The following is a 14,816-nucleotide window of genomic DNA, read 5'->3' as shown; positions in this document are numbered from 1 at the left end:
AGATTCAACAGTCTTGCACAATTCACAGCGCTCACCATAGCACATACCCTCCCCAATGTCTATCACCCAGCCACCCCATCCCTCCCACCCACCCCCACTCCAGCAACTCTCAGTTTGTTTGCTGAGATTAAGAATTCCTCAAATCAGTGAGGTCATATGATACATGTCTGCAGAGCTTTATGTTCAGTGCTGTCTTAAGTCTTCTGATATGAGGATTGATGAAACTAGGATTGAGGTGTTGAGCAGAGACTGGTATCTGGTCAAGTAATAAGACCATCCTCTAGAGAGCCAGAAATATGGAGGAGGAGGAGCAGGGGTTGGAGATCTGTGGGCAGGATTTTGTAGGAGTTGAGAGCCTGAATTATGTAGTTATTAAGCCCTTGTTTGTACCCACAGGCTGTTAAGGCCCAGGGAAATTTGGGTTAGATTGTTCATTGGCCCAAAGGTGCAGAGTGGGCAAGAGAGGAAGATCATTTTTGCCATCTTTGGTCTTTGTGCCACACTAGTGGAGGCAATGGTGCTTTTACTCCAGAATAGTTTCACTACTCTTGGTTTTTACTTACAACTCTATGAGGCAAAACATGTATCTGGAAGTGGTGGGGTAGGTAGGAAGATACATCTGAGTGACACACACCATGTTGGATTCAGAAGAACTGGACTACTCTAGAACCTGGAGTGTGGGGAAATGGAAAGGAGAATCTATTTTACTTTGACCTTTTTCTGCTTAATGGGAAGAAGTTGACCTCACATTAGATCACTTCAATCAGATTGGGGGAATTAATAGGGGTGGCGGGACGTTTTTAACCTCTGGTGGTCACAGGCTCACATGACAACACTGAAGAGAGGAAAAGAGAAAAGCAGCTCACATTTGAGTGCTTACTATGTGATGCTAGGCACTCTATTAGGATTTATATTATTGTTTACTCCTCAGAAGAGCTCTCTGAAGTAGTGTACATTACTCTCATTTTATTATAGGTGAGGAAACAAAGATTAACTTGTCCAAAGTCAAAGTTCAAGAAAGTGATGGACCCTAGGATTTAGACTTCAGATTTTTCTGACTACACAAAGTCTGGGCTTTTTCTTTTTGATGGAGGATGTAGATTGTTGGGACTGGTGTGGCAGGTCCTATTGGCAAAGGGAAACAAGCCTTTAGAACAAACAAGGGAGAAAACTGAAGCAGTTTTAGAGAGTAAATAGGGCCTGTCACAGGGCACGGCCCTCAGGAAGGCAGAAAGCAGGTGGCGAAGGGACAGCAGAGATGGTTGGTCTTGAGTATAGCCTCGTTACCTCCTGACCACTGGGAAGTGGTAGTGAGGAGCAACAAGTTAGTAAGAGGAAATGGTCCAAGAGCCAAGCTTTCCAGGATTTTCTCCTACTTTCCTTTCTGTAGCCCACTCTGGGCAGAGGCTCATCAAATTCTGGGCATAAACAAGGGCTTGATTTAGGGAGGCAGGTTGGCCACTAGAGCAGCTCTGGCTCTTTCCCTTTGTGAAAAGGACATGTGGCTTGAGTGAATTAACACTCAACCAGGAGTGAGGAGACCTGAGTTTCCATGCAGCCTCTGACAAAGGGACCAGCAGTGATAGGTGGAGTGACACTCATTTATTCATGGAAGATAGGTATAGATTGTTTTCTCAGGGGAGCCTGAGAAGCAACCTCAGGGAGAGAGTGGGGACTTGGGCCGAAGAACTGACCTATTGGGAGGTTTTAGCAAGAATCTGGAGCTGCTTCCTGATCCTTGGCACCCAGGGCCCTGTGGCTGGTTCCTTGTGTTTCGGTTTAGAGAAACAGGGTGGGAAGGCAGAGGTGAGGTAGAAGGCAGAGCGTCTCTGGGCACTCAGCTTTTTCTGTTGGTCTGATGTGGCTCTGGACTTTGCAATAAACAAGGGGTTCAGCTGTGCAAGTTGAAAGTCTTGGATAGTTAACTCTTCTGGGTTCTCAGGCTCTTTCCGGAACCTTGTAGGCCCTTCCTCCTCATTAGTCTTAAGTGCCTCATATACAAAGAGAACCTTGTTCTTCAGCTTGTTTTGGATCCAGGGATCAGTTGAGGCCAAGAGAGTTAATGTTTCTTGTAGCTGCATTGAAACAAAGGTCCTATGGCTGGCTCACTTCAGGCTAAGGCTGGGAGCGGAGGGGGCGCCCCAGGGAGGGGGTGCTCTGGCCACAGGCCGCTATGGCCCCAAGAAATGAAGTCAAGGGATAATGTCCGAGGCTCATTCCCCTTTCCTCCCTCCTGACAAAGAGGAAGTGGTGAGGATGGGTGGGAGAGGCTTAGAGGAGGGGTAGGGAAGTGGAGGAGGTGGGCGGGAATGCCTTACGCTTTTCTTCACAGCCTGGCTCTTTTCTGTGTCTAGCATGTCCAGGAGCAAGTGGAACACTTGTGGGTTGCGGATCCCCAGGACGCCCTGGCAGAGGCAGAATGAGAGTGACTAAGTAGCCAGCCTAGGAAGATGCACATCTGTGCTCTTTTCCATTCTAGTCCCCCTCTGATAACCCTGTGGCCTGGAGAGAGGGGGCGTTAAAGCTCCCCAGTTGAGGTATCCCTTTCTTTCCCTTTTGGGACCACTGCATTGGGTTCCAGTGCATACTGTTCACCAGGAAGATTCAAGACAATTCCTGCAAATTCTAAGCAACATCTCTTATACCCATCTCCTGTCCCTTATCCCACATACCTCCAATCCTGAGGAAGAGGTTACCCCTGAATTCCTGGTAGGGCCAGAATTCTAAAACAAGCCAGCACACCTCCCCAAACTTTATAGCCCTTTCTGCCGCTGAGTAATTGTGCTCAGTTGCCTACTCCCCTGGCCACCAACACATCTGGCCAGAGAAGCAGAGCTGGCCTTACCAAAGAGATGACTGCTTCCTGGCGTGCAGTGGCATTTGAGTTCATCAGTTGCCTATGTAGAAGGGAATGAGTGTGTTATCCAATTAGACGGTAGGGGAGAAAGGCTGGTTGTTTCTTCTTGCAGCCCAGAGTGAGTCAGGCTTAAGGTCAATGAGTGATGCTAATTTCATCAATTGCTCCCTCTTGTTACTTGGGTCAGGAAAGGGGCTAGGAAGGGAAAGGCAGGTACTGCAATTTGCCAGGAGGCACTGAATGACAATTAGGACTCACATCTGTCCAGAACTCTACCTTCTTTAGATGCCTTTCATGTCCTCATCTTAATTTGAGCTCTTATATTTTATAGCAACCCTGAGTGGTAGGTATTATCGGCCCCCTTTTACAGATAAAGAAAAATCCTAGGGGTCAAAAAGTGACTTGGCCAGGGGCATGGGCAAGTGAGAAGTAAGAACTGGGATCAGATTCTCAGCTCTTTCCGACCCTGTGCCCCTTTCCCACAGCCTGGGATTTGGCTCTGGCAGCTCCCAGCCGGAGCCACTCACGCCTCCACCAAGTTCATCATCGTAGGCTTCATCTTGAGCTCTTCCACAGTTTCAGCCACAGCCTGCCTCATAGCCTGAAGAAGAATTAAGGTGGGACAACCTTAATTGTTGTCCCACCTTAAGAGAAAAAGAATACAGGAGTGTACCTTGAAGTGCTCACAAACCTTTACCGAATGTTGACCTTGTGCTACATATGGTCCTTGTGTTGAGGAACTCATGGTCTGGTAGGGGAAGCAGACAAGTGAGTAGGCAGTCACACTACTGTTTTAAGTGTTACAACTGAACTAACTATAGGGTGAACATAGGAGGGTCTCCTCAGTCCGAGTATCAGCAAGATTTGCTGGAAGAAGTGATGCCTCAGCTGAAGCCTGAAGGGTGGATGGCAGTTAACCAGTAGAGGGCTGGGGGCGGGATGACGTTTTGGGCAGAGTGGAGGGCATGTACAAAAGCTTAGAGGCAGGAGAGAGCATACAGAGGTTGGGGAACAGAAAATATTTCAGTTTAGCTAGGTAACCACACTGAGACTCTTCAAAGTGGGGCACTCTGAGGAATTACACTGGGATAACAGGTATAAATGAGGACAAGGTCATTTTAAGCATAGCTGGTGTGTGGCCCTGAGCTGGAGTGGGGAGAGATGAAGCTAGAGAGGGAAGCAGGCCTTGGGTGGTGAAGGGCAATGTAAGCCTTCCTGAGGGCATTGGGGAGCTACTGAAAAGTTTTATACAGAGGTGAGACAAAATCTGATTTACATTTTAGAAAAATGTCTTTAGAAGTTCTGTGGCTGGTTCTGTAACAAGCTACAAAAAGATGAAAGCAAAGGGACACAGAGGAAAGCAGGATTCATTCTGTTGGAGGTGATTTGGGAAAGGTTCCCATAGAAGGTGTTTGGACTGGCCTTGCAGGAGCAGTCACTGTGACAGGCAGAAGGAGGGAGGAGTGAATAATAGCATCAGGCAAATTTTTCACCTTGCAGAGGGAGGGAGGGATGACTCGGCACTTTTCGCTGAGAGAACTGTCTGAGCAAAAGCAAGGTGGCTTGAAAACATGGGCCGTATTAGGGGAACAGGGAGTGCTTTAGTGCCTTAGAGTGAATATGATACTTTGTGGGGCAGTGTGGTGGGAGCCAAGCTGGGGGAGGTCTTCAGAGAAGAGAAAGGAGGCGGGTTTGGGCTGCCTGGGCTTGGGAGCTTTGGTCTCACTTACAAGGAAAGGTTCATTATACGTCTTCCTCCAGAGCAGGTCAAATGTGAATCCCTCCATCCCTTGTGCCTGGATCTTTTCCAGCCCAATGGTCTTGAGCATCTGGGTGGCTTCAAAGCGGTGCTGAGAGCAGAGGTGGGAAGGTATAAAGGATAGGCTCTCTTCCTTATCCCTCACCCCTGTGCTAGTGCTGGAGAAGGAATGGTCCTAGGCAGTCTGAGAGCTTACCTCCAGGACACTAGAATAGCACAGCTGGTCTAGGATGGCCCTGGTGACTGTGGCTGTGTGTACATGCATCATCTTGACCAGCATCCTGAGTGCCTGTGGGGGGGCAGGCAGGGTAGGGTGAGGTGTACAGGGCCAAGAGGCATCTGGACGGCCAGGTAGGCTTGAGGACTGAGCCTAAAACTCATGGGGAACAGATGGGGTCCATCTCCTGCCTCTTCGCCTTTTGAGTGAGAACCTAAGTTCATGTGTGCACATATGTGCACATTTATAAATGAACATTCATACAAATCAAATATATACAGAGACATGTACACTTACACATCTATGTGACCCCATACTCATGCATATACATATTCATAGACACACAGGGCCCCGCAGTGCTCCCTGCTGAAGCTTCTTTTCTCTGGTTGAGTATGACGGGGTCCAGGCTATATATACCAAAGTCAGCACTGGCCTCTGGTTCCCCAGTGCTCCCCAGGGAGCCCAGCCTCCTGCCCTTCACACCTTCATCTGCTGGGTTTTGGACCCTTGGCTCAGGCACTGCAACAAGAACTCTTGGGCTATGTTGCTGCAGGGCCTCAGGAAACCCAAGCACAGGGCTGCCTCCAGAGCTGCTTCATTCGATGACTTATTTATCAGCATCTGCAGCACAGGTACCAACTTCTCTTCATCCCCGACTTGAGTCCTCTGAGGGAGACAAGAAGTGAAATGGGCGGGGGGACTATGTCTTCAGCCAGGTTTTGTTAAGAGGGCAATTCACTGCTACTTCCAGAGCATTGTCCCTCCTCCCCAGAATGAATCTCATGTCCTCAGATTATTTTACCCACTTCCCCTTATTTTTGCTCTCCTCTACTTGCTCCTAGGTCTTATCTCATTTCTCTACGACTTTATCTTGTGGATGGATGACTGTCACTCTCGAACACTTCTGCTATCTTAATTCCTGACATTTTAAAAAATATACATGTCATTGATCCTACTCCTGTTCTCCAATAATCTTGTCCTTGTCCTCCATTCTATGTAAGCCATTAATTTTCACAGAGAGGTTTTTATCATTATCCATTACTGTGACTTCTCCATGATCTCCATTTCATGGATCCCACTCTCTGACCATCACCTCCTATCTTTCCAGCTCCTATCTTGCCAATAATTATTGGACTCCACAAGGATTAACAGTCCACTGAGCACCTTTTCACTGCTCCTCATTTTCTTCCCTCTCTACCCAGCTTAAACTCCATGGTCCTACTATAGTCACTTGCTTGCCTCACTCAACTCCTTTACCTCCTCTTGCTTCGTTGTAGTCAACTCTCGACTTACTCTGTGCCTGCGCTTCCTGGATAAAAGCACACAGTTATGGTGACTGATCTTGCTTTGAATGTGTGAACACAAACCTCGTGTAGACCCTTAGTGCTACCTAGTAACCATACTGTTTTTCCATGGGCAATTCTTTTTCCCACCCTCCTGATTCACACCCTGTCCTCTGGAACTTCCAACACTTCTTCCTCCATTCTTAACTCTCAGCTGATGACCTTGCTTCCTACTTCACTGAGCAAATACAAGCAACTGGAAAAGAAGTTCCAGAGGCACCTACCACTATTTCTTTCCAATACCTGCACCCATATATTCTTCCCTGCTCTTATTAGTATAGACTCTGGCCATCTGTCTAAAGTTAGTCTTTCCACTTGTGTGTTAGACCTCATCTCTTCTCACATAATCACAACTCTTTATTCTCTCTTCAAAGTTATCATTTTTCTAACTACTGGACCATAGAAACATGCTATTATTTTTCTTTTTTCTAAAATCCACCCCTGGTGCCAGCTACAGCCCTTGCCAGCAAAACTTGGAAAGTTGTCCATTCTTGCCATCTCTAATTTCTTTCCTCCTGTTCACTCTTAAACTCCTTCTGTCAGACCTACACCGCCATGACCCCACCAAAATTGTTCTTGTTAAGATAATCAAGGATTCCTACATTGTTAATCTGTGTATCAGTTCTCAGTCCTTATATTATTTGATGTGGTTGATTTGTTTCCTTTCCTTGATATATGTTCTTCACTTGATTTTCAGAATACCACACTCTTGGGTTGTCTTCCTACCTAATGGCCAGCTGTCATTATTTACTGGTTCTTCCTCTTCTCCCTGAGCTCTTAATATTGGGATGCCCTAAGATTTCCTACTTGGTCCTTAGTGATCTCATCTAATTGAATGACATTAAAGGCTGTCTATATGCCAACAACTCATAAATTCCTTTCTCTGATTCAGACTTTTAAACTCAAAATTGTACATACAACTCTACCTGCTGTCTCCCTTGGAGGTCCAGTAACATCTCGAACATAACTTGTCCAAAACTGGACTTCTGATATTACCTCCAAACCTGTTCCACTTGCAACTTTCTCCATCTTAGTTAATAACTCCATCCTTTCAGCCACTAGGCCAAAAACCTTGGCTTCATCCTTGTTTCCTCACTGGCTTTTGTAGCTCACATTCTACCTGTCAAGAGTTTTACTAATCCCACTACGACCACCGTGATCCATGCCACCATTATATCTCACCAGGATTGCTCCAGTAGCCCCTAATTGGTCCACCTGCTTCCACCTGATACCCCACCCCCACCTCCCATCTCTTCTCAGCACAGCAGAGTGAACCTTTTGAAATGTAAGTTAGATTATGTCACTGCTTTGTTCCTTACTTCAGGCAAAGTAAAAGTCCAAGTACTTGAAGTCGTCCAGAAAGCAATGATTTAGTATGATTTAGTCGATCTAGATCTAGTATAATTGAGTCTCCTGTTAACTACTTTGACCTACCTTCATTTTTACTACTTTCTCTATTTCCACTCCTCTGCAGCCACACTGGCCTCCTTGCTGTCCCTGGACCATGCCAAGCACCCTCCTGCCTTAGAGCCTTTGTACTGATTGGCCCTTCCCCCGGGAATGCCTTCTCTTAGATATCTGCAAGGCTAACACCTTCACCTTCTTCGTGTCTTTGCTCAAATGACGCCTTCTAAATGAAGCCTTCCCTCCCTTCTGTGTTTAAAACTGCAGCTTAGTCCCATCCCCACTTGGCATTCCTGATCATCCTCACCCTGCTACCTAATTTTTCCACTGCACTTGTCACCTCTAACATACTATATAATTAAGTTTACTGGTTATTATATGTCTCCCCAACTAGAAGGTAAGCTCCACAAGAGCAGGGGATCTTTGTCTGTTTGGTTCACTGATGTATCTTAAGGGCCTGGGACAGTGCCTGGCATGTGATAGCTGATTTAAAATATATATATTTGTTGAGTAAATGGATGAATGATGACTTCTATTTCACACGGAACAGTGATGGGCTCAAAGTAAGAGGACTCTAAAAGGAAAAAATTTGAGTAGTGTTGCGACTCTCTTGATCCCTTTCCCCTCTTGAGAGAGGTTTTTTCTTTAGTAGGTTATTTTAAGGTTGATAATGGTTACCATTTAAAAAGCGCAGGCATTGAACGAGGTGCTTTACATACATTATCTCATTTAATCTTCTCAACAATGCTATAATTACTATCCATTTTGTTTAATCTGTTGATGAATTTTTATTGAAAAATAGCATACAGTGTTGTATTAGTATAGTTAACGTACAGTGTTCTATTAGTTTTAATTTAGTGATTTAGCAGTTCTGTACATTACTCAGTGCTCATCCTGATGAGTGTGACTCTCCCCCATTTTGGAAATGAACAGACCATGGCTCTGAAAGCCAGCTTGTCAGGGGTTGTGTGACTCCTACGTGGCCCTGCCAGCGGTTCTATTCAGGGAAGCTGTTCCACAGGGAACTCCACGAGGACAGTGTCTTCTCCCATCAAGGCTAGGCGCTAGGGGTTACCGTCTCCCTGACCTAACCCCAGCCAGCACCATCAATTACCTTGTCCTACCTGCCCCAGTTACTGACTCTTCTCCCAATCACCTTGTCTTTGGGGACAGCAGCCCAGGAGTTCAGAGCCGCTCGTAGCCCTGTCAGAGAATCCATCCTTTGCCCCTCATTTTGCCCCTTCGGCTGTGTGATGAGAACCTGGATCACGTGCTTACTCAGGCAGCCTGGACAAGGGAGGTCCTCGGGTCAGGGCAGAGCCTCAGGGACTGTTCCTCTCTGCCAGGACCCATTTGACTCCACTGTGCCCTCAAGACAGAAGTTCTAAGTACTGGATCCCCAGGTGTTGCCCGTCCTCCGAGGACACTGGTGCAGCTGGCTGAGCATGGCTGGAGTTCCAGGGACCCGCCCACTCCCTCCCAATCTCTTCTCCTTTTCACTCCACTTTCCTCTCTCTGCCCACAGTACTAGGTTAGCTCCCAGATCCTGCCAAATGCTAGGTAGAAGTGGGTGTCCTTACCCAAAGGGGAAAGGGGCTGCACTGCTTCCTTTCTCACTTTCTCCCACTCGCCCCTCAGGGAGGGGACATACTCACCCAGCATGGCCAGGCTTCGACAGGCCTCATACTTCACTTTCTCTGGACCAGTTTGGGCCTGATTTAAGAGGCAGGTGGTGGAGATATGCCGTAAGGTGATGGAATGTCAGAGCGTTAAGAATCATTTCAGCTTAACTTTTCATTTACAAGTGAGGAAACCGAGGCCTAGAGAGTGACCTTCTATGCTCAAACACAGAGTACAACAGGCAGGATGGTGCAATGGAAGGAACACAACTCGGGAGTAAGACTTTTGTTCCGATCCCTATCTGGTATCTAGTAGCCATGGGACCTTGGGCAAGTCACTTGGCTCACTCTCAGAGCTTCCATTTTATCATTAGAAAAATACAGATACTACTGTCTATTCCCAGTTTGTAAGATTTAAATGCGAATATGGATAAGAACGCATGTTCCCCATTATAAATTGGCCTATAAGCACGGGGCATTGATTCAGTTAAGGTAGAGAACGAACTCAGTCCCAGTTCATTTCTGCTTTTCAGTCGAGGGTCTTTTCTGTTCGACAGAGGGGAACTTCAGATTCCCCCAGCCCCACCAAGCTGCCCTTCAAGAAAGCCAAGGGCATGAGATGGGGCATGCTGCACACTGGCAGCTCTCTCCTCACCGCATCTGACCCAGCATCCTTGCACCTTGGCGAGCCTTGTCTGTGCCCCTGTGCCCATGCTCCACATACCTCACACCCTGTTTCCTCCTCTCATGAGCTCATTGCAGCCCTAGACTCACCACCTGCTGCAGGGCCTCTATGACAAACTTGTCACTGACGCCCAGGCATCCCAGAGCCTGCAAGAACAGGGGTGGAAGAAAGGGAAGAGAGCTCAGATACCACCCCCATGAGTTACAGCCTCTGGACACAGCTGGAGTTTTGTCTTGGAACACTGCCCCCCATCCCCACCCCAAGCATCTTTCTACTCCCCAGCTCAGCCAACTCCTACCTGTGGCCATGCTCCACGACCCTTGCCACCTCTCACCTGTGCTGCATAGAACTGCTCATGCTCTCTGGGAGATTCCAGGCTTTTGGTGAGTTCCTGCCCATCCAAGGGAGCCAGCGGAGAGGAAGAAAGGGATAAATACAGTTGTAGAACTTCAAACAGAGAGGAGCTCATCAAATCCCTTTTCCTTTCCTCCCTCTGTTTTGTAGGCAGGGACTGAGGGCTGAAGGATCATGTGAGCCCAAGGTAAGGGCACCCACAGAAAGGGAGTCTCCCCATTCTCCCTCCCACTGTGGTCCCTGACCTTTAATCTTTGCCGCTTCAGGGGGTTCCCAGTAGAGTCTGAGGGCTTGGATACTGTCCGAGATTTTATAGTCAACTTGCTCATAGGGAGATGGAATTTTTGGATGGGCATGCCCTCTTTGAGCTGCCTGTGTGAGAAATTGCATAGGCAGCCTTGGTCCCCTTGTTCCCTCCCTCGTACCTCACAAACTTTCCTCTGCCCTTGGTCCTCAGCCCAGCTCAGAGATGGGACCAGAGGAAGACAGATGCACCTCCTCCTACCCCAGGCTTCTCTCTGGGATCTGTAAGCTGGATTTGCCCCACCCCCTACCCCACTCCTTCCTTCTCCTTCCTCTCTTTCCTAGAAGGTATGAAGGGTATGGAGAATAGGGAGGGGCAAAGCACACCTAGGGTGATCTCTCATTTTCTGCAGCATTTTCTGGGCATCCCGTTCTTGTCGCTGATCATACAGAGTGTGCCAGTGGGTGTAGATCTCAGGCTTCTTGAAGTAGCAGTAAGACACTGAATGTGGCTTGCTCGGGTGCTGCCTCCAGCACTCTGGGCTTGGGGGAAACTCTTCCTTTGGCATCTGGGGGGTGTGAATGGCACAGCAGTGGGAGGGGATATTCCTCAGCCAGGAAAAAGACCAGGATAAGAAGGGACTAGGTGAGAGGGACGCCCTTTAGTCTCTCATCTCAGCTAGAGTCAGAGACCCATTGTGTGACTTGGCAAGTGACTTCACCCACCAAGATCTCAGTCGTCTTCTCATCTGCAGAATGGAGCTAATAATCCTTTTTTCTGTAGCCCTTGTTGCAAGAACAAATGAGATCAAGATTGTGAAGCCCTTGTTGATCTGTAAGCCAATCCGAGTACACCGTTTGGTTATTTGAGGATTTCAAAGCACTTTGAAAAGGCCATCTGGGCAAGGAGATGAAAAGGCAAGGGGTGGGACGCAGGCGTCTGCCTTCCACTCAGGCCATGATCCCAGGGTCCTGGGATCGAGTCCCGCATCGGGCTCCTTGCTAGGCAAAGGAGCCTGCTTCTCCCTCTGCCTACTTCTCCCTCTGTCTGCCACTCCCCCTGCTTGTGCTCTTTCACTCTCTCTCTGACAAATAAATAAATAAACCTTAAAAAAAAAAAAAGGCAAGGGGTGAGGGAGATGTGGAGTGAAAAAGGGAAAGACAGGCTATTGCCCCTTCAGGCATGCAGCAGATACTCACCGAGCACCTGCTAAGTGCCAAGCACTGTGCTAGGTGCTGGGGAGGCAGTTATCATCCCTGCCCCTCGTGGAACTTCACAGTTCAGTTGGAAAAGCAGAATTTCCTTAAACGGTCGTGAAACTGCAGCTGTGATTGTAGTGGAGGGTGGTGGGTGGGTCAGGGGACTTTCTCCGCAGATTTGGCTAGAATTCACTCCTATCTCTGCCCCAGCCTTTGTCAGAGTCGGTTCTCTGAGCAACAAGAGGGCCTCCAGCCAGTGGTTTTCAGTGTGGTGATGGAGAAGATCATAGTAAAGGTTGTCAGGTGACTGCCATGATTTCAGAAAGTGGAGCATTGACTCGTAATGAGTAGGGTTGTCAGATTTAGTGAAAACCAAGCAAATAAAAAAGACCAGGACGCCCAGGTAAATTTAGATTTTAGGTATTGGATACCATATTTGGGACATATTTATACAAAAAGTTACTTATCTGAAATTCAAATTTAATTGGGCATCCAGTATTCTATCCAGCAACTCTAACTATGAGGATCCCCGCATTAATGAATAAAAATGACTCCTTATTAAGCACTGCCGGCATTAAGCCTGGGCCTTACAGATAGTAGCTCATAGCAACTCCCCAAATGGAGTGGGACAGGGGTTGGCTTGTGACCGAGGAAGCGCCTGAGGCCCCGGGGGCGGGGGGCAAGTGACTTGTCCACGGTCACACAGAATTAGCGGCAGCCCCAAGGATGAGTGTAAGCGTTCTGTGACCTGGCCTTAAAGGAAAGGGGCAGTCGGCTGCCCCTGGCATTTTAACAAAGCTTCCAGGGGCGGGGGCAAAAGTTAGGGGTCTTACCTGGTAGCAGGACAAGGGCAGGTGAACAGGAGCCGTGACTTTTCTGAGTTCTGTGGTACAAATGGTGGGCTAAGAATCATCCAGTCAGGTATTCATTTATTCAGCATTTAGTGAACGCTGCATGTTAGAATTATTTGGGGGAATTTTTAACCTGCCTTGGCCCTACATCAGACTAATTGAATCTGATGCTCTGGGGATAGGGCCTAGGCCTTTCAGAAAGCTCCCCAGAGGATTCTAATGTGCAGCTGATGGTGAAAACCAGTGGTCTCATTCAGTGGGTCTCAGACTTGAGTGTGTTGTAGGATCACCTGGAGAGCTTCTTTTTTTTTAAATTTTTTATTGTTATGTTAATCACCACACATTCATCTGGAGAGCTTCTTAAAACCAATTTCTGGCACTCATCCTGAGTATAGATTCAGCAGATTTGCCTTTCTAACAAGATACCGATGCTGTTTGTCTTGGGACCACACTCTGAGAACCACGGATCTAGCTGGTGAGACAGAATTGTTTACTAGTGATTAACAAAGGGAGACAAATGGGAAGATACAGGCACAGGTGATACAAATGAGGCCCCTAACCTGGCTGGGAGGATCAGGGAAGGTTTCCCAGAGGCTCAGTCTTTAATCCACGTCGGGGTTAGCCCAATAGATAAGGGGGAAGAGCGCTAGACACGGGGAATGACTTCTTTCAAAGACCAGAAGGTGGGGAGTCGGGTAGAGAGCAGGGTGCAGATGTGGGAGCGGAAGCTAGGGAGACAGATGTCCCATCTTTGCGGGTCGTGGAGACTTACCTTGAAGGCCGTGGGGAGCCACCAAGTGTCCGGTGGCCTGCCCTGACCCTTCCTGTGGATTTGCTGAACTCACCAGACCCCCGTCTTGGGAGAGGGAGCCAGGGAGCTTTTCTTTCCAGGCCCCACCCTTGACTTTGTTCCTGTCTATTCCAGCCTCACCTTTGGTCCTTTCTGGGTATTCTAGCCATGGGTACTTGAACATGGACCTGGAGATGTCAAAGAGATCAGCTGATTTTTCGTAGGCCATCCTCCTCTTCTCCTGGTGGGGCCAGAGGGAACCCAGGTGGGGCAATACAGGGCTGTTGGGAGCGTGGGGACACAGCTGGGGAGACCTGTCCTCTGTGGCACAAGAGGGACAGGTGAGGGGCTGGGGCTTCTGCGGGTAGAATCTTCCGAGTGTTGAGCAACCAGATCTCCTAGGTAAATGGAAGACTCCAGTTCCATTCTTGAGCCCCGCCCCCCCAGCCCCCACCCCTGGGGTCCCCTGGCCTGTGGCCTTGAGCTAGTCACTTGACCTCTGGGAGCTTCCGTTTCCTCATCTGAAAAGTGGGAAAGTCATGCCTGTCTGGGAGCCGGAGGGGCTGTGGTGAGGCATGCACGGGAAAGAAAGTCAAAGCATTTGGTGAACTGTCAAGCGCACATCAGCCCATGGGAGGGGCAGGGATGGTTCTTAGGATTAGTCATCAGGAAAATGGCAGGAGGGGGAAAGCCCCGTTTGTACACACACCTCCCTCCTTGGCTGCAAGAGACTGAACTCTTCCCTGTGTGGTAAGGAGCTGCCTCCCGTACCTCCTACTTTTACATATGCTGTTCCCTCTACCTGTCAGGCCTTTCCTACCTGCTAAACTGGCTCTCCAATCTTCCAAACTTCATTTAAACACTGTCTCATCTCTGACATCTCTTTTCTCCCCCAGGCACCCTGCCTCACCTCCTTCAGTGGTGTCATCCCCCCGCCACTCCCACTCCCAGTGTGACCACAGCTTTTTGAACAGTTGCTTCCCTTTAGGTGTTTATCATATGTTTAATCTGCCTAAAAGTTAAAGATTGTGGCTTGTGGCTCATTCATCTCTCTCCCCGCCAACCTCCCATGCCTGGCATAGTGCCTGGCACACATCAGCGAGCTTGCTGTGGCAAGAAAATCTGGACCGTCAGGCCATCAGACTCAACATCACCAGTAAACCAACATGTACCCTGATGTGCTGCACTGAGAAACCCAGTGTCACCCATGTGGTGTCCCTGCCAGAAATGTTTAACCTGAATCGAATTATGAGGAAACACCCAGGCAAATCCAAACTTAGGGAACATTCTACAAAGATATGATATGAACTCCTAATAAAATACTTGGAGTCGCACACAGAAAGTCTGCGAAAGAACTCTAAAAAGACAGGACAGTTAAATTCAATATGTAGCTAATTGCTCAATGCTCACGAGGAAGGAGGGTTCTCTAGGAGGCAGTCAAACCAGGAGCCAGCTTGGTAACTGCATGGAGAGTTTTAATGGGAAGCTGATTTC

The 14,816-nt window shown here is 48.2% G+C and overlaps 1 protein-coding gene across 1 annotated transcript; it reads right to left on the bottom strand.

The window, feature by feature from the left end:
- Nucleotides 1-984: 984 nt before the first annotated feature.
- On the bottom strand, nt 985-13,687 carry HEATR9 (HEAT repeat containing 9). The gene is made up of 15 exons (XM_006750051.2): nt 13,464-13,687; nt 12,515-12,564; nt 10,869-11,050; nt 10,484-10,610; nt 10,219-10,275; nt 9,974-10,030; nt 9,236-9,293; nt 8,737-8,867; nt 5,317-5,499; nt 4,813-4,905; nt 4,588-4,707; nt 3,385-3,458; nt 2,846-2,897; nt 2,319-2,405; nt 985-2,075 (listed from the first exon to the last, which is right to left on the bottom strand). The coding sequence occupies exons 1-15, from the start codon at nt 13,549-13,551 to the stop codon at nt 1,695-1,697; spliced, it is 1,740 nt and encodes a 579-aa protein (XP_006750114.1). The 5' UTR covers nt 13,552-13,687; the 3' UTR covers nt 985-1,694.
- Between the last annotated feature and the right edge of the window lie 1,129 nt (nt 13,688-14,816).

Source organism: Leptonychotes weddellii, chromosome 15 (assembly GCF_054177405.1).
Source record: "Leptonychotes weddellii isolate Sample4059 chromosome 15, ASM5417740v2, whole genome shotgun sequence".
Lineage (NCBI taxonomy): Eukaryota > Metazoa > Chordata > Mammalia > Carnivora > Phocidae > Leptonychotes > Leptonychotes weddellii.
Note: the sequence above shows the minus strand (reverse complement) of the source record. Positions and strands in the feature narration are given on the sequence as shown.

What these genes read in the sequence shown, in the direction of transcription:
- HEATR9 (XM_006750051.2), bottom strand. Translation starts at nt 13,551, where the DNA reads ATGGCCTACGAAAAATCAGCTGATCTCTTTGACATCTCCAGGTCCATG. An exon ending in ATACCCAGAAAGGACCAAAG is followed by an intron (nt 12,565 to 13,463) that starts GTGAGGCTGGAA and finishes TTTGTACCACAG; the next exon opens with AACTCAGAAAAGTCACGGCT. An exon ending in TGAAGCGGCAAAGATTAAAG is followed by an intron (nt 10,276 to 10,483) that starts GTCAGGGACCAC and finishes TTGGATGGGCAG; the next exon opens with GAACTCACCAAAAGCCTGGA.